This window comes from Aulonocara stuartgranti, assembly GCF_965226115.1.
Source record: "Aulonocara stuartgranti genome assembly, chromosome: 3".
Classification (NCBI taxonomy): Eukaryota; Metazoa; Chordata; class Actinopteri; order Cichliformes; family Cichlidae; genus Aulonocara; species Aulonocara stuartgranti.
In genome coordinates this window covers 75,966,041-75,993,198 of record NC_138941.1, presented here as the reverse complement: position 1 = coordinate 75,993,198, position 27,158 = coordinate 75,966,041, and the positions used below count along the sequence as shown (strand labels likewise).

Here is a 27,158-nt window from a genome sequence, read left to right as displayed (position 1 = left end):
CAAAATAATTTACAACTTTATTAGTGTAAAACAAAAAAAACCAATGTATTTTCACTTAAACAAGCAGCTGTTTTTTTTTTAATGTGCATTAAAAGTTATATAATATATAATAATATAATAAAAAATTTAACAGTGCAAATGCAAATTCCTCGCTGACAGTTTAACCAAAAGGCATTTCCAGTGGAAACTGGCCGACAGATCCTGAGCATAATCATGTATACTATGTACAAAACTTAAAAAGAGGTTACACACACACAATACGGTAATATTATGTTGAAGCACAGCACGTATCACTCCGCGAGGCTCCGTCTACGATAGCCGTAACGCTCCGACAATCCATCAAGCGGTGCGGCTTCGTAGCTTAGCAAAGTCGTACTAAAACATTTGACAGATTTTCGAGGGCCGTGCACATAAAATCGATTCGATGTCAGTAAACACAACCAGAGTTCATACATAAGGCACACGGAAGTATAAGAACCTATAACCTATCTGGTTATAGGTTCCATTGGAAAGAGATGATTGTGAGAACTTGTTCATTATTTGTTCAATGAACAATTCAGCTGTTACACGTTTCAGTATCTGTTTGTATTTCGTGGAATCAACATTTGTGTGCGAGTACACAAAAATCAGTACAGTTATTGCAAAAGTACCAAAAATAAACTAAGCCGACTCACAACTGTACAATAAAACTGTTACAGCCTCATTTTGTTTTTTCAGTAATTGAAAACATTTTAATCACAATAATACAACCTGATGTGTAAATATTGGGATGACCACTAGATGGCTTCAGATCTCCATAAAATAAAAATCCGCAGAAACATGAGACGTGCTCATTTCTATTTCTATTATTGCTCTTGTATATTACAGATTAGTATGATGCAATTGTGAGAGTTTTTACTGAGACCATAAAACTACATCTCCCTGATGATGACGACCATGACGACGATGTTAAAGATGATGGCGAGCGCTTCACCAGATCTCAAACTGCGTGTGCTCCTTGAAGGCTGCTCTGATGATGATGATGACGACCATGATGATGATGACGATGGTGATGATGGCGAGCGCTTCACCAGATCTCAAACTGCGTGTGCTCCTTGAAGGCTGCTCTGTGCACGATGTTGTTGCTGAAGAGTCTAGAAAGAGACCAAAGCAGAGAGCAGACGTCACTCACACAGAACAACATGAATCCACGTGAGCTCAGGCTGTGAATGATTCCTCTCAGAGTCTGAGAAGAAACTCCTTCATGTTGGCTCACCGCACACAGTGGATGGAGGGGTTGATGGAGAGCAGCTGCAGTAACACATCGGTCGAAGCATCAGTGATCTGATTGTGACTCAGACTGTAACACAAACACAACATGTGGCTCTAACTGATCGCTGCACATTATATTACTGTAGTGTGTGTGAACAGGCTGATGGTTGTTGGTGCCTCCCACAGGAGGATCAGTGTGTGACACTCACTCTAGGACTTGGACTTTGTGCAGATGTGTGATGAGAGGGAGCAGCAGCTGGTCAGTGAGCTGACAGTGACTGAGGTCCAGCTCTGTCAGCCCTTCACACGAGTCCAGCATCTGGACCAAAGCCCCGCAGACCCTCTGATCCAGCGTGCTGTGACTGAGATCCAGCTCTCCACCCAGGGCTGTACACAGGGACACCGCCCGCCTCACTGCGTCCCTCTCACTGTTCACAGGAACCAGAGACAGCAGCTGGAGGAGGACAGTGTTACTGACTCTAAACAGGACAAACAGAGAAACTGTCAGGATGCATCAACACCAGCGTGAACAAGGTTCTCTCTGGTTCAGACTCTTCGGTGGTCTTTCCCACCTGAGGCGGACCCTGTGGAGGACAGGAAACAGCAGGTCCAGCACGCTGTCCTCCACCTCACAGTCTCGCAGGTCCAGCTGTGTGTCCCGGCTGCCCTGTGTCAGGATGGTGGAGACGGCCCTGCAGTCATCAGCAGTCAGACTCAGAGGCTCAGTCTGATCCTCCTCCGGTAGCTCCACACAGGAGGAGCAGGACAGATCCAAGCTGTGCTGCAGAGTCCTCAGCAGGCCTGACGCTGCCTCCTGCTGGACGTCACAGGCAGCACAGCAGTGGATGAACCTCAGCAGCTGGTTCCTGTCAACACTGGAAAGAAACGCATGGAGACAGAAAATCTCAAATGATAGATGCTGCAAACAAACTGCTGGCTCCAATAAAATGTGTTGATCTTTAAAACTAAAGGATTTTAAGAACAGCATCTATGAACTAGCAGCAGACACATTATTGTAATTAGATGTTGGATTTATGCACAGCACTCATCAGAATCAGAAACTTTATTGTCATTGTCATGAGAACAACGAAATTAAGAATGGTCCCCGATCATTGCATCATCCCTAGCAATATCAAAATATAAATAAAACAATAAAATTCAATAAATAAAATAGATAGAATACTTAAAATACTAATAAGATATAACAGTAAAACATTCACATACATTCCCACACACATGCTTCAGACCGTGCATAGATTAACACAAGAGTGGCGTGATGGACATTTTTTTGTAGTATTCAGATGTGTTATTGCAGTTGGATAACAGCTGTGTTTGAGTCTATTAGTCCTTGCTCTGACTGCCCTGTACCGTCTGCCTGAGGGCAACAGTTCGAACAGGGAGTGGCCAGGATGTGAGGTGTCTTTTATGATGTTTTGGGCCTTTTTAAAACAGTGGGCGTTGTGTAGAACTTCCAGTGTGGGGAGAGGGCAGCCAGTGATCTTTTGGGCGGTGTTAATGATCCCTTGGAGTGCTTTCCTCTGAGCCCCTGTGCAGCTAGTGTACCAGATGCATATGCAGTAAGTTAGAACACTCTCAATGGTGGCTCTGTAGAAGGACACCAGCAGTCTCTGTGTGATGTTATTCCTCCTGAGAATTCTCAGGAAGTACAGTCTCTGTTGGGCCTTTTTCAGCAGCTCGGAGGTGTTCACACTCCAGGAAAGGTTCTCCTCTATATTGACTCCCAGGAAGCGGAAGCTTGCCACCCTTTCTACACAGTCCCCATTTATGAATAGTGGTTGGATCTCTGCCTTTTTCCTTCTGAAGTCTATTATGAGTTCTTTGGTTTTTGAAGTGTTGAGGAGGAGGTTATTGGCCTTACACCATGACGTCAGCTGCTCCACCTCGTCTCTGTACGTAGACTCGTCTCCCTTGGAAATGAGCCCCACCACTGTGGTGTCATCTGCAAATTTCACAAAGATGTTGCTGTGGTGGTGAGGAGTGCAGTCGTGTGTGTAGAGAGAGTAGAGCAGTGGACTGAGCACACAGCCCTGGGGTGAGCCAGTGCTGAGACTCAGGGCTGAGGATGTGTGATGGCCAACTCTGACTCTCTGTCTACGGCCCGAGAGGAAGCTATTGATCCACATGCAGGTGCTGTATGGAAGCCCCAGGTCTTGTAGCTTGGCCACCAGTTTGTGTGGAAGGATGGTGTTAAAAGCTGAGCAGTAATCCACGAAGAGCATCCGCACATAGCTACCATGCTCTTCCAGGTGAGTTAATGCAGCATGGAGTGCTGTGGCTACAGCGTCTTCCGTGGATCGGTTTGCTCTGTAGGCAAACTGGTGTGGATCCAGGCTGCGGGGCAGGGTGTGATGTGTCTGCGGACCAGCTTCTCAAAGCATTTCATTACCACTGGGGTGAGTGCCACCGGTCTGTAGTCATTCAGGCCGGTGATGTGGGGCTTCTTAGGCAAGGGGACTATGGTGGAGGACTTCAGGCAGAGTGGGACAGTCGCCTGTGCGAGGGATTTGTTGAAAATCCTGGTGAAGATCCCAGCCAGCTGTCCTGCACAATCCCTCAATATTCGACCTGGCACACCATCAGGACCCGCCGCCTTCCTCGGGTTAACAGCCTGCAGCATGCGCCTCACCTCGTGCTCTTCCAGGGTGAGGGTGGTGCTGCTATGGGTGGCGTGTTGCTGCTGTGGCTCCAATACCTCCGGTACCCTGGTCTCAAAGCGGGCGAAGAAGATATTCAGCTCCTCTGCCAGCTCCAGGTCACCGTCCGCAGCTCCGAGATTGATCTTATAGTTGGTTAGGTGCTGGATGCCTTGCCACACCTGCCGGCTGGTATTACTCTTCAAATGGTCCTCGATCCTCCTCCTATAGTCCCCCTTTGCCTCTCTGATGCCTCTCTTCAGGTTGGATCGGGCTGTGGTGTAGTGATCCCTGTTGCCAGACCTGAATGCAATGTTCCTCTCCTTCAGCAGCTGCCTGACCTCCCGGGTCATCCAGGGCTTTTGGTTGGGATAAGCCCGGATCCGTTTGACTGCTGTAACAGTGTCTATGCAATGTTTTATATAGCAGAGGACACCGTCTGTGAACATTTCCAAGTCCTGATGTTCAAAGATATCCCAGTTAGTCCTCTCAAAACAGTCCTGCAGCTGCTGAGAGGCACCCTCTGGCCATATGGTAATATTCTTTGTGATGGTAAGAGCAGTTTTCTTGAGGGGGGCATATGCAGGGATTAGAAACAGTGACAAGTGGTCAGACTGACCCAGATGTGGCAAAGGTCTGGCCCTGTAGCCCATTTTGATGTTGGAATAAACTTTGTCCAGAATCTTGTCACCCCTAGTGGCACACTTGACGTGCTGGTGGAATTTGGGGATTGCTCTTTTTAAGTCTGCGTGATTGAAGTCCCCTGCTACGATATGTACAGCGTCAGGGTAAGTGCTCTGTTTATTATTGATGTTTGTATGCAGGAGTGCGATCGCAGAGTTAGCATTAGCATCTGGTGGTATGTAAACAGCTGTTATTATGACAACGGTGAACTCCCTAGGTAGGTAGATGGGCCTGCATTTAACAGTCAGATATTCAATGTCCGGTGAACAGTGACGGTCTATTATCACTGTGTTGGTACACCAGCTGTTGTTCACATACATACAGAGCCCCCCTCCTTTGCGCTTACCGGAGTCCACTGTTCGGTCATGTCGCTGTGTGGTATAGCCTGCTAGCTCAATAGTAGAGTCTGGAATGGATTGATGTAGCCAGGATTCAGTGATAAGAAGGATGCATGAGTCTTTGATGAAGTTATTCGCTGCACTCATGTTATTAAGACAAAGTCACACTGAGCCCAGTTTCCCTGCTTGGGCTGATTGTGCAGGTGGATGTTAACAGATAACAGCTTTAAATGAATAAGGACTCTGTTCATCTGGTAACTCGTTGTTCATGATTTACTGCATTTATCAGATTAAAAGCATCATTTGTCAGCAGTGATGAAGAGTAAATGTCTCCTTTGTGTCCAGGAAGCCACAGAAACACAGCATGTAGCAGATTATTTTAATGGGTCCAGTTCAAATGTGTCTGCAGACAAACTTGTGATTTGCAGCCTTCAGCTTGTTGTTCGAGCAGCTGATAAAAGTAGCCCAGGAGGTGTAATGACAACACTTGATAATAACTATAATTAATACAATTAAATTGTTAATTCGACCAATTTTAATTCACTAAGATTAAAATGACAATAACGCTGATGATACCATTTGGTAAAACCACAAATGAGACACACAAATCAGAAGCAACAAGTCAGAGGCTGCAGTTTGGGAAACACTGAAGATCACCAGAAATGTTTGGGCCTCATTTGTAAACTTCACCAAATGATTTCCAATAATATATTTTTAAACAATTATCTGTATAATTAATGAGAAATTACAAAGCTGACATTTGTAAACTTTGTAAATAATTCATGAATATTGTGTGACATCTAAAAACAGGACGGCTAATGCTAAGCTGCAGTGTGTTCAGCGATAAGTCGGCCCTTGGGTGTAAATAAAAAAAATCTAACTTTTGATTAGTCTGAATTTCTTTGTTGTTTAGTAAAGTTTGTGTTGGATTAAAATACAACAAACGGCTCTCACTGTTGCCATGACAGCGGGCTAATGCTAAAGAAACGCGTGTGTGAATCTCTGAGACTAAACAACAGTCGGGGGCGGGGCATCTGTGATGAAACCCTCGATGATAAGCAGTGAAATAAACATCTGGTCATCATTAAAGAACACATACCATAGTGATAACATGTTGTTTGTGTCATCAGAGTGTAATTATCGTCTCTTTCCAACTATGATATATAAGATAGGAAGCTTCACCACATTGTTGTTCGTACATGTCGCCACTATGAGCGCCACTATCAGCGGCTCTGGGATTCTTTTCCAGGAAAACTGAACTCAAAGCCGTCTTCAAACCAGCTTACTGTCTGTAAACATCAACATGAACCAGTTACTGTTTGATCCTGTTTCCTGTTCTGTGTTTGCTACGGTGACCCTGGGTTGTTAGACAGGCGCCCACTAATAAAATGTGTTATTGTTGCTGTTGTTGTTATTATTACTGCTCTACCTTTAAATGATGTTCACTCTGCCTGCTGTTTGAAACTTTCCTTGTAGTTTCTTGTTCAACTGTTCATGTAATCTGTTCCACACTAACAGTAAAATGTTAGCTTGTTTTTGAAGCATTATGTTACAATAAAGTGTGTTGTTCAGCAATCACACAGCGCAGCACAGAGAAACGAGCTCTAATATCTGACCTGAGACGAGAAACGCTGTCCAGCATGAGCAGGATGGACTCTACTCCCCCTGCTGGTATGGAGGTCCACAGCAGGTTCAGTCTGACTCCGTCTCCGTGTCTGAGGATGAAGATCAGAGCAGCACAGTCCACTGAGTCCAGCTGTCTGCAGCTCAGGCTGATCACATGACCGAGTGACCTCAGCAAACTGGGAACAGCGTGACTGTCGTGAGCTCTGTAGAGCTCTCTGATGGAGCTCATCACAAAGCTGGGACTGGGCCTGAAAACAAAGAGTTTATTTCCAACTTTGTTTAAAGGATCCATGAAGTGCTGATTAAAGATGAGACAGCATTTCAAATCCTCCTGATTAATCAGCAGAAACTGTGTAAAAGATCAAACCACATTCAGCACCTTTTAAACACAATCCTGTCCAGAAAGGGAAGCAGACGTGTGGTCTCCTCCTGTAAGAACAGGTTCTTCCTCAGGTCCACAGTGATGGTCGGAGCCGACGGCTGCTGCAGCAGATAGTGAAGCAGCTCCCAGCTCAGGCAGCAGGAGGTCAGGTCTCCACCAACCTTACTCAAGAAGGACAACGTCAAGTCCTTGTCCTGGGTTTCATGGAGGAGAGACAGGAGCTGCTGGAAGCTCTCTTCACTCAGTCTGCAGAGATCATCAATATAAAATAAGCTTTGAAGTAAAAATCGACATTTTATTTGTCCTGTGATGTTCAGAAAGACATTTACTTGACTGTCAGAGGACCATGATGGAGCAGCAGTGCAATGAGACCCTGAGCAGGGATGCAGGTCTCAGTCAGGTCTAACCGTCCGACTGTCCAGTATCTCAGCAGGGAAGCCAAACTACTGACGGCCCTCAACAATACTCTGTGTGATGGTCGGGCTTTCTTAGGCACAAGAGAAAGCTCTTCAACAGCCAGCCGACGGGCCGCTCTGCCTCTTCTTACCCACTGAGACAGCAGCAAGGACATGTCGATGGAAAGCCTGAAGAACGAAGAGACGAAAGAGCAGAAATGATGAACACCAAGAACTAAAGATTCACATAGAAATGATGTTAGAAGAGCAGGAGAGAGTCATGGTTTCACTTCCTGCCTCAGACTGTGTAGTTGTGTTGTGTGTCTGAAGAGCAGAGCGCCTCCTCTGGCAGACATCTTGCTGGGTGTGAGGATGAGATCCACTTTAGAGCCGCACAGTTTGAGAACTCTCCCCACAGACCAGCAGCTTTTCCTGTGTAACGCTCCTGTTAGCAGCAGCTGGAAGCCCAGCAGCTGCAGCAGAGACTCCAGCTGCTGGGCCTCCTCTCTGGATCTTACAGACATGGATGTGCACACACTCTGGAAGAACTCTGGATGACAGCTGGAACACAGTGAAGATGGGATCAGAGAACATGCTGGAAACGTTCTGCAAATGAAACCATCATCACTTATTTACCTGAGCTGTGAGATAAAAGGCAGACACTGCAGCAAACTCCTCACTTCACTCTCTTCATGTGAGCAGCCTCTCAGCTCCACTTGTTTCTTCTCTGGTTGGAGTTTCAGCAGCTCCAGGAGGATGGAGGTCTTTCTCTCTGAGAGGTCTATGGACCAGACTGCAGGAGCTGACTGGAAAACTGGCTGTAATGATGGAAGGACACTCAGACCTGTTTTAGTCTCACAGTCCTTCACATGGGAGTACAGATCCAACAGGAAGTCACACTGATAATCTTCATCCATGTATCTCTCATGAAGAGGGAATGTCTGATATGTGCACACTGATGCTAACAGCTCCAGGATCTTCTCTCCTGTCTGCTGCTCTCTCTCTGCTGCTGCACAGAACAGACTCACAAAGATCCTGACTGCTTCATGGAGACGTGACCTCAGAGGAAGAACACTGGAACAATAAGAAGGAAACATTTAGAGATGATTTGATGTGAGCTGCATAAAAACAGCCACACACTGCTGATGGACTCCATGTTGTATATAATGAAAGTCCATTTTAAAGCCATCTTCCATCAGAGCAGCTGAGCATAGTATTTAGACTGTTACTGACTCACAGCCAGTGTTGGGAAGGTAAGTTTTCAAATGTATTCCACTACAGATTACAGATTACAGATTACATGCCCCAAAAGGTATTTTGTAACGTATTCTGAATACTATGGATTACTTAATATATTATCAAGATTTTACAACTACATTAATGTCTCATTGCTGTGTGATTTATTACTATTACTGAAGGTTACTCACCAGACCAAAACCAACTCGACTTAAAATTTATTTCAAACCTAAAACCTTTAGTGAACAATGAAACAAATAAGAGTAAACTGCAATCATTTACTGGTAGCAATAAAATAATCTTCTACGTCTTAAGCTCTGTCCACACCTGTACAGCTTTTTCTATGTGTTTGGGCCTTTCGTTCACACGTAAACGGCATTTTGAATCATCTAAAACTGAGATTTTTTAAACTCCTTCTTTGCATTTACGTGGACGAGGAATACGGGGTTCATCACGCAGCGTCAAAACTTGTGCGTCTTTTTTCACGTCTCACTATCTGCAGTTTTTACACACTTACACACACACAGTTACTGTCCCCACATTTAAAGGCAGAGGCCTCATTATTTTATGTGTAAAGCGGACCCTCGTTTATTGTGGCAGTTAGGTTCTAAAAAATCCCGCGATAGGTGAAATCTGTACAGTAGTCAGCTTCATTTTTTAAAGTTATTATAGATGTTTGAAGGCTGTAAATAACCTCACTACAAGCTGTACACTTTCCTCAGACAGGTATGAACATTTTCACTCTTCTCTGGCTTGTTTAAACACAAAGTTCAAACCTTGTTAGAAAAATAAGTCCAGTATTATAGAAGAAACCAAAGATCAAACCCTGTTTTCAGAACATGGGAACAGCTGCAGAGAGTTCAACATTAATGAATCAATGGTACAGAAGTAGACGAAGCAAGAAGAATGAGTCAAGTTTGACTCCTCTGACTGTTTGGCTTTGCTTAATGCGTCTTATAATCTGAAGAATGCGGTAACTTCTAGCTTCCTTTAGCATGTGCAGAAGTCAAACTTTTGGTGCCATAGTTAGCGTCTTCCTCAGCCTTTTGGGAGCTACCACAGGAGCCTCTGACGGTGCAAAAGGTTTCGTCGACATTGTTGTGTTTGTGGGGGAGAAAACATACAAACAAACAGCACTGCTGCTCGAGGATTTATGTAAATTTGACAAGCTGAACTCGTTCTGTACTGGACAGGAGACACGGCTCAAGGTTGATTGATAATGGTCTGCAACAAATCAGGATGCACAACACAATGCGCTGTTAAAAAAAAGAAAGTAAATCTGCAGAATTGCACGGACCACACTGCCCACGAGGCTCCCGTCTTTAGGGCTGTGCCTGTAACACTGCTCATATTGCCTTACTATTAAAATAGTTTTTCAATAATAATTTTTACAAATATTTCTTACAGCTCTAATGTGCAGCACAGAGCGCTCAAACACATCTATTCATTCACTTCTTCACAGATGTTGATCATCCATTCATGTGCTCATGTTTGTGACTGATGAAGGCGGCATTCGATTGGTCCATTTAGTGTGGAAGAAGAGAGAAATAGCGAATCAAAAGGCCTCCTTTTATGTGAGTGTGGACAGAGACTGAAGCTGAGTGAACACAAAGTTTCCCCCACATTGTCACAGCTGTCATCTCTGACTGCAGGTTTAGCTTTCATCAAGCCAGCTCACACAAAGAAAGCCTGCTTATGATCAAGCTGCTTCACTCTTCAGCCGTCTGTACAATTATACAATTATATTAAAATGCATATACTGAAAAATGTTTCCACTGCTGACTTCAGGGAGCATCTCGTCTTCTGAAGAATTAATCATGTAAAGAAGAATTCGTGTACCTGAGCTGTGAGATAAAAGGCAGACACTGCAAGAAACTCCTCACTTCACTCTCTTCTTCTTCTCCTCGCCATATAAACAGCTCCACTTGTTTCTTCTCTGGTTGGAGTTTCAGCAGCTCCAGGAGGATGGAGGTCTTTCTCTCTGAGAGCTTTATGATCCAGACTGCAGGAGCTGACTGGAAAACTGGCTGTAATGATGGAAGGACACTCAGACCTGTTTTAGTCTCACATTCCTTCGCATGGGAGCACAGATCCAACAGGAAGTTACTCTGATATTGCCTCAGATCATCATCTTCATCCATGTGTCTCTCATGAAGAGGGAATGTCTGATATGTGCACACTGATGCTAACAGCTCCAGGATCTTCTCTCCTGTCTGCTGCTCTCTCTCTGCTGCTGCACAGAACAGACTCACAAAGAACCTGATTTCACCATCTTGAGTCTCCAAATAAACACTGGAACAATAAGAAGGAAACATTCAGTGATGATTTGATGTGAGCTGCATAAAAACAGCCACACACTGCTGATGGACTCCATCTGGTCCATGTTTCCTGTACATAATGACGCTCCATGTTAAATATAACATAAACGAGGGAAACATATCATCTCAGTTGCAGCACATAACTAATTTATTAATCCTCATAAAAACAAGAAAACACAAATATTTTAGAAATTTGTCAAAATTCCACTTTTAGAAGCTTCTTTAAATCAAGAAGAGACGGTAAAAACTTTACTTTAAGATTAAATGAATAGAAAAGTTGTTTTCTGCTTTCTTTGTAAAGTAACTATATACTATGTGTATACTGCATGTGGTGAACGCATGTTCTCCATCAAAACTCTTCACTAAGCTTCTGAATACAATCTGACTTACCTGAGCTGTGAGATAAAAGGCAGACACTGCAGTAAACTCCTCACTTCACTCTCTTCATGTGAGCAGCCTCTCAGCTCCACTTGTTTCTTCTCTGGTTGGAGTTTCAGCAGCTCCAGGAGGATGGAGGTCTTTCTCTCTGAGAGGTCTATGGACCAGACTGCAGGAGCTGACTGGAAAACTGGCTGTAATGATGGAAGGACACTCAGACCTGTTTTAGTCTCATAAGAGTACAGGTCCAGGAGGAAGTCACACCATTTCACTTTAAGAGGACTGTTTTTGTATCTGCACACTGATGCTAACAGCTCCAGGATCTTCTCTCCTGTCTGCTGCTCTCTCTCTGCTGCTGCACAGAACAGACTCACAAAGATCCTCGTTCGGTCTTCATCTGATGTCTCAGCATCAACTCTGCAACAATAAGAAGGAAACATTCAGTGATGATTTGATGTGAGCTGCATTGAAACAACCACACACTGCTGACACACTTTGCAATGTTTGTGAGTTTAATCTGGATCTTTGCTGATTTTCTGTCTTCAGTAAAATGAAACTTTGATAAAAATCAGAGTCTGTTTATTTCTTTGGAAGTCAGCAAACTCATAAATTGAGCAGAGGATCAAATAATTATGTCACTGCTGTAAAAAGGTAGAACACTGTGAGAACAGCTGTAATACAGTGTTGTATTATTCATGTACGTCGGAGTATTTGGAGAGTTTAGATTTTATATTTGCTATGGTCACTGAATCCTGGTATTTCTTGGTTTAATGCAGTAACGTCTGTTTTCTACAATGTTTATATGACAGGAAATGCTGTTTGTGTTGGATTCTCTATGATGAAGGAGATGGCGAGCCACCTCTGAACCTCATCACCTCCTTAGCCTGAGCAGCTGCTCTGATTTTTCACTGTGCCAGACGAGGAGGCCACGCCTCCTTTTCCAGCCTTCACCTGAGCTCACCTGTGTGAAAGCACAGCACCAAACAGCTTAGCTGCTGTGTTTCACTCAGGAGCACTTTGGAAGTGAAGCTGACTGGACGTCTTTACTAAAAGTGACTGACTACAAACCAGAGGAGCCAACGACAGAACTTCCAAACTCTTCAACATCCCAGAGACACTTTCCTGCATCATCAGGTGACTCCTTGTGATGAGGGAGCAGCTAAAGTAGCCTTGATCACTTCAATATCAACACTGTGTTCGTGCTGTTTACACTCGTCTGTGACGCTGTGTGAAATATTCACTAGTGTTTTGTGATCATTCACATTTGATTTGATAGAAGAAGTTTCAGGACATTGAAGTTACAGCTCTGAGTGGCTGCAGCTGCTCAGTGAGTCTCTTCCTCTCTTAAAGCCTCAAACTCACACTCTGGCCCTGCTCATTTAATATTCTGCAAACCTTCAGTGAGTTATGTTTGCACTGTGTGATCAATATTTGTATGTTCTGTATCACTTTGTGTGTTTTCCTTTTCCTGTCATGAAGACAGCTCAGACCTGCTGGCGTCTCCAGGTCCTGCTGAGCTTTCAGGTTATGTGATAAATGCTTTGGAAGTCATGGATGGGCCTCACTTTAGACCAGCTCACACAACATACTTCACTAACAACCAGTAACTGTCTGAATTAACTCAGGAATATCTGTAACACATGTACAACTTTATAAAGTGTTCATCCATCATTGGAAAAGTATCAGACTGCTGTCATTGAACATGTTATATTTGAGCCTCTTCAGCAAAACTTCATCATGTGTATCCATGATTATGAACGACTTACTGAGGAGGAGCAATGCTTCATAAATGATGAAACAAGTATTAACTAACACTAATGCTGAAGAGTGTGCAGCTGTTATAAAGTGTTAGCAGCAAAACACTAAACATCAACAATACAGAAACACACAGAGGGGAACAACAACATCTACAACAGCAGCTTCACCTGCTGCTCACATCACACACGTGGAAATCACATATTTACTAACATTTTACAGTTAATTCATTTAGATTAAGATTTGTTTACTTTGAAAATTAGACTCAATTAATATTTTCTGGTTCAGAAAAGTCTTAAACACAAAGATTCACATGTTAGTGGCCACGTTGAGCCTCCTGTCAGTGTTTAGTTTCACCAGACTAGCTCTCTGTACCTGGCTATATCACCATGGTAACAGATGCTGAACACAGCCTGGTGTAGATCAGGTTATGTTCAGTGTCAGATTAAAATCAGCTGTAAGTGACACATTTTCTCTGAGTCTTTTATGTCCAGTCTGCTCTGAGCTGGAGCTCATGATAACATGAACGTCACAAACTCCTTCACCAGATTGTGTGTCAGAGCTGAATGCAGCGAGTAACCTTTCATGTTTAAGTGGATCGAGGTCAAAGTGTCACAGCTTTAATGTGCAGCTGTCAGCTTACAAATGAACTGCAGCACAGAGCGCTCACACACATTCATTCATTCACATGTTAATGATTGCTACCAGCATCGCTTAGTCTCCTTTGATGCAGCAACAGTGTTGCCTGTGTTGTTATAGTTACATATTGTTTATAGCTCTGTGTCACCTGTTAATGTAACAATATTTCTTATTAATGGAGGTGAAATCAGTGGGTCTACTTTGTGTGGAAGAAGACAGAAATAACGTATGAATGGTCGTTGTGTGGATGTGGAGAAGAGAGGCCCCAAATGCAGGCTGAAGCTGAACATCCTGGATGACTCAAACTGTTTCCCTCTGCAGTGACAGCTGCTTGATGCTGTTTTGTTTTAAAGCCCATCAGAAACACATAAATACCTTAACAGTACAACTTTTATTAATATTTTTAATGAAGCTTTTTTCCCAGGAGGTCTTAGTGATGCTGTAAATGTCACTAAGTGCAGTTTTATTCTCACAGACAAACTGTCACATGTTAAAAAACTGTTGAAGGTAAACGTTACAAATTTGTGGACTCATTTCTATAAACTGGCTTCAATCAAGCAGCAACTAAATTGTCAAATAGAGCTAAAATATTTTCATGAATTATTTTCAGCACTCATTTATTGACAGACAGACTTTATTGTGTGAAGAGCGTGTCGTGTACCTGAGCTGTGAGATAAAAGGCAGACACTGCAGCAAACTCCTCACTTCACTCTCTTCATGTGAGCAGCCTGTCAGCTCCACTTGTTTCTTCTCTGGTTGGAGTTTCAGCAGCTCCAGGAGGATGGAGGTCTTTCTCTCTGAGAGGTCTATGGACCAGACTGCAGGAGCTGACTGGAAAACTGGCTGTAATGATGGAAGGACACTCAGACCTGTTTCAGTCTCACAGTCCTTCACATGGGAGCACAGATCCAACAGGAAGTTAATCTGATCATCATCATCATAGAAGTAGCTCTCATGAAGAGGGAATGTCTGATATGTGCACACTGATGCTAACAGCTCCAGGATCTTCTCTCCTGTCTGCTGCTCTCTCTCTGCTGCTGCACAGAACAGATTCCCAAAGATCATCACTGCTTCATCAGGATCTGAACACCCATCATATGTAACACTGTAACAATAAGAAGGAAACATTCAGTGATGATTTGATGTGAGCTGCATAAAAACACACTGCTGATGGACTCCATCTTGTATATAATGAAAGTCCATTTAAAGCCATCTTCCATCAGAGCAGCTGAACAGTGTTCTTAGACAGTTACTGACTCACAACACAAACACTCAGCCTGTGTGTGAAATCACTGCGTTCTGAACTGTAACTGTTATTTTGTTCGCTGTCTGACTTTAGAGAGTCAAACACTAAACATCAACAATGCAGACACACACAGAGGGGAACAACAACATCTACAACAGCAGCTTCACCTGCTGCTCACATCACACACCTCTCTGCTGTCTGACATCTTCATCTGCTCACTATAGAGCTGCTACCACCATCATCATCATCATGCTCAGTAAAACAAAGTCAGAGATAAAGTCCAGCTTCATGTAACTCATTCATTTACTGAGTTACGTCACTGAAGGACTCGTTGAGTTTGCTTTCATGCTGTTTCCATGGCGATGATGGATTCAGGTGTAAAGGATGTTTCTGGCATGTGTGCACTCCAACACTCTGCAGCAGGAGCTCAGTCACATGATCCTATCAAATATAAATCTAACCTTTCTGATCAGAACGTCTTTATTCTAGATGCTGATAAGCATTAAAAGTCGTCTGATATTTATAGAAAATATGAAACTTCATAGCAACAAACAGCTGAACACGTCAGTGAAACACAGGGATGGACTGAGAACGTTTCCCTCTGAAATATGACAGAGTCTGAATACATTTATAACATGATCCATGTAGATGAGGTCAAACATATGATGCTGATGACAAACAAGCAGCACAAGACAAAATCATCACTTTACAATTCATGGAGCTCCAAATATTTCCATCACTTATTTTCACAGCACATCTTCTCTTACAGATATTTGACTCATGTGAAGAGCATGTTATTTACCTGAGCTGTGAGATAAAAGGCAGACACTGCAGCAAACTCCTCACTTCACTCTCTTCATGTGAGCAGCCTCTCAGCTCCACTTGTTTCTTCTCTGGTTGGAGTTTCAGCAGCTCCAGGAGGATGGAGGTCTTTCTCTCTGAGAGGTCTATGGACCAGACTGCAGGAGCTGACTGGAAAACTGGCTGTAATGATGGAAGGACACTCAGACCTGTTTCAGTCTCATAAGAGTACAGGTCCAGGAGGAAGTCACACCATTTCACTTTAAGAGGACTGTTTTTGTATCTGCACACTGATGCTAACAGCTCCAGGATCTTCTCTCCTGTCTGCTGCTCTCTCTCTGCTGCTGCACAGAACAGACTCACAAAGATCCTCGTTCGGTCTTCATCTGATGTCTCAGCATCAACTCTGCAACAATAAGAAGGAAACATTCAGTGATGATTTGATGTGAGCTGCATTAAAACAACCACACACTGCTGACACACTTTGCAATGTTTGTGAGTTTAATCTGGATCTTTGCTGATTTTCTGTCTTCAGTAAAATGAAACTTTGATAAAAATCAGAGTCTGTTTATTTCTTTGGAAGTCAGCAAACTCATAAATTGAGCAGAGGATCAAATAATTATGTCACTGCTGTAAAAAGGTAGAACACTGTGAGAACAGCTGTAATACAGTGTTGTATTATTCATGTACGTCGGAGTATTTGGAGAGTTTAGATTTTATATTTGCTATGGTCACTGAATCCTGGTGTTTCTTGGTTTAATGCAGTAACGTCTGTTTTCTACAATGTTTATATGACAGGAAATGCTGTTTGCGTTGGATTCTCTATGATGAAGGAGATGGCGAGCCACCTCTGAACCTCATCACCTCCTTAGCCTGAGCAGCTGCTCTGAGCTTTCACTGTGCCAGACGAGGAGGCCACGCCCCCTTTTTCAGCCTTCACCTGAGTTCACCTGTGTGAAAGCACAGCACCAAACAGCTTAGCTGCTGTGTTTCACTCAGGAGCACTTTGGAAGTGAACCTGACTGGACGTCTTTACTAAAACTGACTGACTACAAACCAGAGGAGCCAACGACAGAACTTCCAAACTCTTCAACATCCCAGAGACACTTTCCTGCATCATCAGGTGACTCCTTGTGATGAGGGAGCAGCTAAAGTAGCCTTGATCGCTTCAATATCAACACTGTGTTCGTGCTGTTTACACTCGTCTGTGACGCTGTGTGAAATATTCACTAGTGTTTTGTGATCATTCACATTTGATTTGATAGAAGAAGTTTCAGGACATTGAAGTTACAGCTCTGAGTGGCTCCAGCTGCTCAGTGAGTCTCTTCCTCTCTTAAAGCCTCAAACTCACACTCTGGCCCTGCACATTTAATATTCTGCAAACCTTCAGTGAGTTATGTTTGCACTGTGTGATCAATATTTGTATGTTCTGTATCACTTTGTGTGTTTTCCTTTTCCTGTCATGAAGACAGCTCAGACCTGCTGGCGTCTCCAGGTCCTGCTGAGCTTTCAGGTTATGTGATAAATGCTTTGGAAGTCATGGATGGGCCTCACTTTAGACCAGCTCACACAACATACTTCACTAACAACCAGTAACTGTCTGAATTAACTCAGGAATATCTGTAACACATGTACAACTTTATAAAGTGTTCGTCCATCATTGGAAAAGTATCAGACTGCTGTCATTGAACATGTTATATTTGAGCCTCTTCAGCAAAACGTCATCATGTGTATCCATGATTATGAACGACTTACTGAGGAGGAGCAATGCTTCATAAATGATGAAACAAGTATTAACTAACACTAATGCTGAAGAGTGTGCAGCTGTTATAAAGTGTTAGCAGCAAAACACTAAACATCAACAATACAGAAACACACAGAGGGGAACAACAACATCTACAACAGCAGCTTCACCTGCTGCTCACATCACACACGTGGAAATCACATATTTACTAACATTTTACAGTTAATTCATTTAGATTAAGATTTGTTTACACTGAAAATTAGACTCAATTAATATTTTCTGGTTCAGAAAAGTCTTAAACACAAAGATTCACATGTTAGTGGCCACGTTGAGCCTCCTGTCAGTGTTTAGTTTCACCAGACTAGCTCTCTGTACCTGGCTATATCACCATGGTAACAGATGCTGAACACAGCCTGGTGTAGATCAGGTTATGTTCAGTGTCAGATTAAAATCAGCTGTAAGTGACACATTTTCTCTGAGTCTTTTATGTCCAGTCTGCTCTGAGCTGGAGCTCATGATAACATGAACGTCACAAACTCCTTCACCAGATTGTGTGTCAGAGCTGAATGTAGCGAGTAACCTTTCATGTTTAAGTGGATCGAGGTCAAAGTGTCACAGCTTTAATGTGCAGCTGTCAGCTTACAAATGAACTGCAGCACAGAGCGCTCACACACATTCATTCATTCACATGTTAATGATTGCTACCAGCATCGCTTAGTCTCCTTTGATGCAGCAACAGTGTTGCCTGTGTTGTTATAGTTACATATTGTTTATAGCTCTGTGTCACCTGTTAATGTAACAATATTTCTTATTAATGGAGGTGAAATCAGTGGGTCTACTTTGTGTGGAAGAAGACAGAAATAACGTATGAATGGTCGTTGTGTGGATGTGGAGAAGAGAGGCCCCAAATGCAGGCTGAAGCTGAACATCCTGGATGACTCAAACTGTTTCCCTCTGCAGTGACAGCTGCTTGATGCTGTTTTGTTTTAAAGCCCATCAGAAACACATAAATACCTTAACAGTACAATTTTTATTAATATTTTTAATGAAGCTTTTTTCCCAGGAGGTCTTAGTGATGCTGTAAATGTCACTAAGTGCAGTTTTATTCTCACAGACAAACTGTCACATGTTAAAAAACTGTTGAAGGTAAACGTTACAAATTTGTGGACTCATTTCTATAAACTGGCTTCAATCAAGCAGCAACTAAATTGTCAAATAGAGCTAAAATATTTTCATGAATTATTTTCAGCACTCATTTATTGACAGACAGACTTTATTGTGTGAAGAACATGTCGTGTACCTGAGCTGTGAGATAAAAGGCAGACACTGCAGCAAACTCCTCACTTCACTCTCTTCATGTGAGCAGCCTCTCAGCTCCACTTGTTTCTTCTCTGGTTGGAGTTTCAGCAGCTCCAGGAGGATGGAGGTCTTTCTCTCTGAGAGGTCTATGGACCAGACTGCAGGAGCTGACTGGAAAACTGGCTGTAATGATGGAAGGACACTCACACCTGTTTCAGTCTCATAAGAGTACAGGTCCAGGAGGAAGTCACACCATTTCTCTTTAAGAGGACTGTTTTTGTATCTGCACACTGATGCTAACAGCTCCAGGATCTTCTCTCCTGTCTGCTGCTCTCTCTCTGCTGCTGCACAGAACAGACTCACAAAGATCCTCGTTCGGTCTTCATCTGATGTCTCAGCATCAACTCTGCAACAATAAGAAGGAAACATTCAGTGATGATTTGATGTGAGCTGCATAAAAACAGCCACACACTGCTGATGGACTCCATCTGGTCCATGTTTCCTGTACATAATGACGCTCCATGTTAAATATAACATAAACGAGGGAAACATATCATCTCAGTTGCAGCACATAACTAATTTATTAATCCTCATAAAAACAAGAAAACACAAATATTTTAGAAATTTGTCAAAATTCCACTTTTAGAAGCTTCTTTAAATCAAGAAGAGACGGTAAAAACTTTACTTTAAGATTAAATGAATAGAAAAGTTGTTTTCTGCTTTCTTTGTAAAGTAACTATATACTATGTGTATACTGCATGTGGTGAACGCATGTTCTCCATCAAAACTCTTCACTAAGCTTCTGAATACAATCTGACTTACCTGAGCTGTGAGATAAAAGGCAGACACTGCAGTAAACTCCTCACTTCACTCTCTTCATGTGAGCAGCCTCTCAGCTCCACTTGTTTCTTCTCTGGTTGGAGTTTCAGCAGCTCCAGGAGGATGGAGGTCTTTCTCTCTGAGAGGTCTATGGACCAGACTGCAGGAGCTGACTGGAAAACTGGCTGTAATGATGGAAGGACACTCAGACCTGTTTTAGTCTCACAGTCCTTCACATGGGAGCACAGATCCAACAGGAAGTCACTCTGATATTTGTCATTGTAATGAGAATGAAGAGGGAATGTCTGATAAGAGCAGACTGATGATAGCATGTTGAGGATCTTCTCTCCTGTCCTCTGTTGTCTATCTGCTGCTACAATGAAGAGATTCATCAACAACTCAGTTTGATCTGAGAGATTTCCTGATGACTGACAGAAACTGGAAGAAAGAAAAGGAAACACGATGTGATGATTTGATCTGAGAACAACAAACAGAAACAAGCAGCACTGATACCGTCCTAGATATGTCTCAGATAAATATCTCCAGCATTAAAAGTACATTAAAGACATAAGGTCAGTACTACAGTTGGTTCAATTATTTCTATAAAGTAACTCGACTGGATTTTAAACCACAATTGAAGATCACATGAAAACATTGAGTGTTTAATAAGTAAAACCAAAGAGCATACCTGAGTGAGTGGATGTGGGGTAAATGGTGTAAGAGGAACGAGCTCGCACTTTGACAGACTCTGTGATCACAGTGAAGGCAGACTTTCACCTTCCTCTTCCTCTTCTGCAGGACTCTCACAGCTCGGTCATACAGTTGTGTTTCACTGTTGACTGGGAGGTGCAGCTGATTCTCAGTGAAGTCAAGTAAACTCACGTAATCCACGTCCACCTCACTCAGAAGAGAAATGGTCCACAGCTGGCGTGACAAGGAGTCACTCCTACAGTTGGAAGGTTGGTAGAGAACTTCATTAGTTCACATGTAATCAGCTGCTGAGAACAAAGTCTATTTGTGTAGATTCATGCTGAAACTGAAGAACCATGTTCGCCTTTTTCATGCAAAACTCCTAATTTGTGCAAAGCTGCCAGAGGCTTAAGAGGATTGACTCTGCATACGATATAAACCAGAGACGGGTGAGCTGATGTGAGTTTGCAGCCTTCAAGGTTTAGAAAGTAAATCTTAAACAAGTGTAAAATGTACATTCAAAATACGAACAGATATAGTCAGCAGAGTCACCGCAGTTTGAACAGGATGTAAGAATCATTCTGTCTACAGAAATAACACCATATAAGACACATGTGGAGCTTCAAATGTTAGAGATCCTGCAGCTGGCTTTTGGGGCTGTGCAGGGCTCTCTCTTCTGGAAGATGATTGAATAAAAAGAAATATAAAATGTTTTGACCACTATGAGTCAGATTTTCTCTGTTCTATCATGGGGACAAAAGAATCTGGGTTTAATACTAATTTACCTCTTGTAGCAGTTTTTGTCTCTGGTTATAAGGACAACTTTAACCTCCTAGGATGTGGCGTCCACATATGGGGACATCACATTTTGGTTGCCTACTAGACAACAATACTAAGTTTTGCTCTTTCAAATGAACCACGTGGCTCAAAGGGGCACAATTGTTGTTTCTCCTTTTGTTTTTGTACTCAGGAAAAATGCTGCTGTGTTCAGACACCAAATAGAGTTTTGTACATCATTACTCAATTGTGACTGTATAGTGTTCTACTATAAAGTCACAAGAGCAAAGAGAAATGTAAAATGCATGAAAGAGTTCGGGTGTTAGGAGGTTAATGGACTGATCATTGCTGACGTGTTTGGGTCTTGCTGTTTGGTTAGAAACTAAAAAACAAAGATACTTCTCTTAAATCTTAAAGGTTTTGACTCACTGTCAGCTTGTTTGTTGTGTTCAGGAGACGAGCTAATATTTATAATTCATTGTACATTAATGAGAAAACTGTATTCAACTAGCAGACTAACAACATGAAAATTTATCTAAACACATTTTTGTAGAGGAAATCCTTATATTTATGTTTATATGTGAACTAGAGGGTGAGACATTTTGACTTAGTGGATTTTAACTGAACACAAGGTAACAAAGGCAGTATGTTTCTCATTGGAGAATAAAAGCTGTACATGTCTGCCTGATAACTCAGGAGTAACAGCTACAAATGAACACAGCATTAATCTGGCAGATAGGTCTGTTACTCTAACCTTACTTTGGGTTGTCTTTAGCACTGCTCATGGCCTCTGATCATGAAATTAACTTCACAATAATTATGAGACCATGGGTCAGTGTGATGCAGTGGTGCTAGTTTACAAGTTAAATGTGCTTCAGCTGAGACTGAAAATGTCTTAAATAAGTAATAAAATCTCTCATTCAAATGACAAACGTCCAGGTAAAAGTTAGTTAGCTTTCTGGGATCCCCTCACCTGGATTATTATGTATGCATCAAGACTAAAGAATAATGTTACCAAATACCTAAAGACTACGTACAAACTTTCTGCTGTGTACAACTCACTGGAAACATGATGAAACAAAGCTGAAACAAATCCTTCTCACTACTATGTTTTCATTTTTCACTTTAAGAAAAACACATACTGCTCTAAATCACTGAATGCTTTACATTTAAAACATTAAAAACAGATGTACAGAACCCTTTAACTTCAGATCTAAATGTTCTCACTTACCTTTGAAGTTTGCTGAGGCATCCCAGCAAAGGCCTCATTCCCTGTTTTGATGCTGTTGTATCCTCCAGGTTCAGCTCTATTTTCCTCTCCTGACTCTGGCTGATTACATAGGCCAGAACACAACACTGCTGAGGATCAAGAGTCTCTCCACTCGCATCAATACAGTAGTCCAGTTTATCCAGGAGGCAGAGGCAGGCATCAGGTGACTGAGACTCATAGAGGCATTGACATAAGAACATTAAGTCCACTTCACAGTCTTCACTGTCACTACAACCTACAAAGGTGGTCACCAAGTGTTTGAAGAACCAGTCAGACGTGTCTCTGAGCTGCTGAGGAGGAAGGAGACCTTCTAACAAATCAGTGTTCTTCTCATTCAACAGTCCACACAGGAAAGGGACCAAGTGTTTCATGTGTTTGCTGCCCTGAACCAGACACTGCTGTAGAACACATCTGGTCTTCTCTGGATCCTTTAAGACCCACAGAGCTGCAAAAAACTCCTGAACCGTGTAGTGGAGAAAGGCACACAAGGGTTTCTTTACAGTTGGGCTGATTTGAATTACATTCCTGCTCAAAATGGCCAAATTAGCACAGCTGTCTAGCTTGGGCAGTGATGTTAGGCTCACATTTTTCCCTTCTGTTGCACAAAAAGCTGCCTGAGATAAAGACAGTATTGCATCCCATTTAGTACTTTCATTTTCAGGTGTCTTGGAAACATTTCTCTGATTGCAGAAATGGAGGATATTGAGGTATATTTCAGTAACTGTGCAGGGATGTGGAGAGAAATCTGAGCCCTCAAAGCTAAAGCAGGCGACCACCATCAGGGCGTACATGGGGACGTGGCAAAGAGAGAATAACTCCAGGTTACACAAGACTTTGTTGAGGTGGTTCTCACTCAGATTCTTGGATAAGTACTCTCTGATGCCCTGCTCACTGAAGCCTTTCACTTCCACTCTGAGACAGTCCCAATCCAACAGGAAGTCTGCTGACTCCACCTCTGGTCTGCAGGTGATGATGATCTTTGCTTCAGGTAGAAGAGTCTTCTGTATGAGCTTAAACACCACAGATGTAGAGCCAACATCTGTAAATCCATCAAAAATGATGGTAACACTGTCAGCATTATTCTTTATGTCCTCTAAGACCTCATCGTTGCCTTCATCTGGTTCACAGAACACACTGAAGAGAAGATCCTCCAGTTTATGGACCTCTGTGATGTTGGGTGTTTCTCTCATATCAAAGTAGAACATGTAATCTAGATCCTTGTTATCTTTCTCTGACCACAGTTTCAAAATCTGATGGACCACAGCTGTTTTCCCAGTTCCAGGTTTTCCTACCAAAAGGATTTTTCTTTCATATGTTTTCAGGAGTTCACTCGGAGAGGTTCCATGTTTGTCCTCAGGTATGTACGTTTTTAGTTTTTTAGGTCGAAGCTTCCTGCTTTTCTTGATCTTTGACTTTTTTATTTTGGATGGTGAAGCCTGTCCTGGTGTGTCTAACACAAGCGAGGTGTAGGACAGGGAGCTCTGCTTGTTGAACAGGACTGCTTTACTTTGGGTCCATGATCTTTCTGAAATCTTCTGAGCTTCTGATTTCAGCTTTTGTTGGTATCTGTGACACGGGCTGGGGCCTGAAAGAAAGGAGGTGTGGGAGAAAAAAAAAGCAGAACAATTTAATGTCACTGATGTGTCACTGGACAGCATCACAATATGGATGGATTAAAAATCATCTATACGTTAAAATCATTTCAGTTTAAAAAATACCTTGTACATCCATGTTGGTGTCCTCCCTGAAGGAAAAGCAGCTGATCCAGTAGTTGAGATCAAACATGTTGGACAGAGAGGACGATGACTCTGGATATTCTGCAAAAGACAGTGATCTCTCTCCAGAGGTTCTCCTTGTTGTGTCAATAATCCTGAGAAACTCATAGCAAGCTTCTTCCCCCATTTCTATAACATAGTCCACAATTCTTCTGGTTTTGTCAAATCCATCACTCTCTGACTTTATTTTATTCACATCTTCCTCTGAGAAAAATCCTCTCGTGGACAGGTTCTCCACAATCTCAGTGAACCCCTTTAATGTTCTCACCAGGTGGTCTCTGGCACTCCTGACGTAATCCAAGGCTGACTGAGATGCACAAGCCATGATCTTTACTTGCTGGTTTTCAGAGGTCCTGTTCAGAGAAAAAAATATACATCAGGGTGAACAACATGGATTTCAAACAGTGATTTATTCTTTGTGGCATGGAGTGTTCGGTTAAAGCAGGATAAAGCTCACCTCTCTTTTTAATTATCACTGCTGTGCAAACAGATGACACTGATTAGTCTGCGCCCCAGGATTAGAAATCTGGTTGGAAAACAGGCAACATTTAGTTTGTGTATTGGCCTTTGTTACGGCCCTAGCAGGGCCTCCTCCTGAAGTTGCCTGTGTGTGCATGTCCTACTGAAGGTCCTGTCTTAGGACTCCTATCAGCAATTAAAGGTATTTAAGGCCAGAGAAAGATGAGCTCTGGTGCCAGATAGCTGTTTTTGGTGGGTGCAGCTAGTGAGCTGTGTTCGGTGACTAAACTTTTTTTTTTTTACTTTTCAGTTTACTGACCTACGCCTGAGTTTTGGGCTGGTTTCCTTTAATGCTCACCTCAATGCACTATATGGGTTCTGGAACTAGCCCCCAGGAGAGGAGACGAGGAGATTTAGGAGACGTTCAGAGTTCATTTTTGGATTTTTTTTTAAATATAATTTAAAAGAAAAGGACAGTCAATATTATCTTAAGATTAGTTACCATAGCAACAACTTATCTTAAACACATTTAAACACTAAACACTTGGTTTTAACACTTGAAGACCAAATTCTTTACATTTTGAAGCCAGACTTGGTCATTTTGAAAATGATCTTGAGCCATAGTTCTCCAAGATTTCTAAAGCCAGTAGTGTGTGAGAATTGACTGAATTATAAAGATAGCAAAGAACCGTTAGATTTTAATCCTCTGTGCAAAACCATCTAGCAAGTGTCTGATTGACAGCTGCTTCATTTTGCAGCATGCCAATAAACCCAAACACTCCCATTCCGGGTTTGAAAAACACAGTAAAGCACCATCAGTCACAGACTGACCATGGACTGGAGGATCATCTTGACAGAGAACCAAACAAAAGGCAGCCAACATCCAAAGGAGAGCTTTGAATGTTCTTGAAGAAGCCTGCAGAACTAGTCCCGAAGACTAGGGACGTTAAAAAGAATGGACTAACCAACTAGTCTAAAACCAACACACACTCAGATACCAAGTTAAGGCTTAGCCTTGATTAATGTCAAACACACATTAGACATAGTCATTGGAAAAGATGAATACTATCTTTCAGTAATCAGTCGTGCTGCTTAACTGTGTTAACAATCAGATTAAACAAGTAGTATTTCTGGTACGGACTATTGGCAACAGCAAAGATTAGCTGACCAGGTCACAGACGTTCCTCCTGATGAGCAAAAGTTCAGACTATTGGGGGGGGAAAGATGGTCATACCAAATACTGACGTTCTTTATAAAGTCATTATTTAGACTAATCTGTACCCGTTTTCCATTTACCAAGAACATTTTAAAGAAATGAGGGCTGGCTCAAGACTTTTGACAAGTACTGTAATATTTCAAAGTATCAACTTGTTGAACCGATGTTATATAATTCCCCCCCCCCTTTTTTTTTTTTTTTAAATGGGTCTACTTTATTTCTAGAAAATGTCAGTTTCATTTATGTGTATAAACATATGGAGCCATATTCTTGCTACAGAACTGCTACAAAAAACAGCAATGCAGTATTTAGCATGAAAATAATTTTATACTGAAATAAGTAGCAAAGTACGTATGCCCTGCATTTGCAATGTGTCTAAAAAGTATGACGTCGTTAAACTGTACCACTGATGTTTTTGCCATCTATAAACCTGTAGATATTCACGCAGCTTAACATTAGTAAAGCGAAAGTGAAGGTGGTTCCAGGATTCTTTGTTTCAGATCGACACGGATCACTTTTTTGTCTCAGTTTAAACAAAGATAACAAAGCCAGTCATTTTTAAAGAGCCCAAAAATATAAAGAGGAGGAAAAACAAACCTTGTAGATCTTCTCAGTTTTCCTCATCTGCAGACAGGCCCACTCAGAATGTGCACCTGCGCACTCTGATAACTACGTGGCCGCTGTTTTAAGGCACAATCTGCAGTTTCTGAGTGTGGAAAAGAATCCGGTCTAATGTATTACGACAGTCTGCAGACTACAGAGTGAATTAAACCCTGTTTATTATTGCTGCTGTTACTTTGACATTTATCTTTGTGTTAAATATGTATGGCAGTCTTCCTGGACTCGCATGTAAGAATGAGAATAGTTTTATTGATCACAGGGGGAAGTTTATATACATGAACATGTGCTGTACGCTTTCACTTAAACTTTTAATCCCATTAATCGTGATGACGGTGTTAGAGTTGACAGCCCGACAGCAAACGCACAAAAATGATGACACAGACTTGTAATTTGCACCGATGTGTTTTCTAAATTCGCAGCACTTGTTGACAGACACGTGACGTCCACACAGCGACATTTTAGTCTAAAAACATATTAAAAGTGGATTCTCGTATTCACGAGTCCGCGGCGTCCTTGAACACACCGGGCCGTTTTTAACCCGCACTTCAAACTTTCAAACGTAAATTAAAACCTACGAAAAATGAAAAGTGAGCAATGAGCTTACACCGAGGTAAACAGGGCGGGAAGACACACAACTGACCTGAACACTCAACATCCCGCGAACGTGACAAAGTTTCAGCCCATTAGGAAGCAGGAACAAAAGATAATCCGGGTTTGAACAGAATCACGTCCCACAAGAAACAAACAACTTTCCTCCAACTTTTCCTTCTTCTTCCTGCTCTTCT

General features: G+C 42.3%; 1 protein-coding gene across 6 annotated transcripts; it reads right to left on the bottom strand.

Moving 5' to 3' along the window:
- On the bottom strand, positions 1 to 27,158 carry LOC309703457 (uncharacterized protein). 6 transcript variants are annotated; one of them, XM_082528267.1, is made up of 20 exons: positions 27,014 to 27,158; positions 24,535 to 24,603; positions 24,021 to 24,430; positions 22,264 to 23,887; positions 20,254 to 20,511; positions 19,569 to 20,003; positions 18,748 to 19,152; positions 15,705 to 16,109; positions 14,318 to 14,761; positions 11,275 to 11,679; positions 10,406 to 10,858; positions 7,967 to 8,404; positions 7,628 to 7,891; positions 7,265 to 7,519; positions 6,933 to 7,181; positions 6,544 to 6,801; positions 1,824 to 2,126; positions 1,461 to 1,730; positions 1,256 to 1,339; positions 1 to 1,133 (listed from the first exon to the last, which is right to left on the bottom strand). In XM_082528267.1, exons 3-20 carry the CDS (start codon positions 24,400 to 24,402, stop codon positions 1,067 to 1,069), a joined length of 6,999 nt encoding a protein of 2,332 aa, XP_082384393.1. In that variant the 5' UTR covers positions 24,403 to 24,430; positions 24,535 to 24,603; positions 27,014 to 27,158; the 3' UTR covers positions 1 to 1,066. The 6 variants fall into 6 exon arrangements, with proteins under 6 accessions (XP_082384393.1, XP_082384394.1, XP_082384392.1 ...); XM_082528268.1 differs by lacking the exon at positions 27,014 to 27,158 and adding an exon at positions 26,350 to 27,000; XM_082528266.1 differs by lacking the exon at positions 24,535 to 24,603.

What these genes read in the sequence shown, in the direction of transcription:
- LOC309703457 (XM_082528267.1), bottom strand. Translation starts at nt 24,402, where the DNA reads ATGGCTTGTGCATCTCAGTCAGCCTTGGATTACGTCAGGAGTGCCAGA. An exon ending in CACCAACATGGATGTACAAG is followed by an intron (nt 23,888 to 24,020) that starts GTATTTTTTAAA and finishes CCTTTCTTTCAG; the next exon opens with GCCCCAGCCCGTGTCACAGA. An exon ending in CCCCACATCCACTCACTCAG is followed by an intron (nt 20,004 to 20,253) that starts GTATGCTCTTTG and finishes TCTTTCTTCCAG; the next exon opens with TTTCTGTCAGTCATCAGGAA.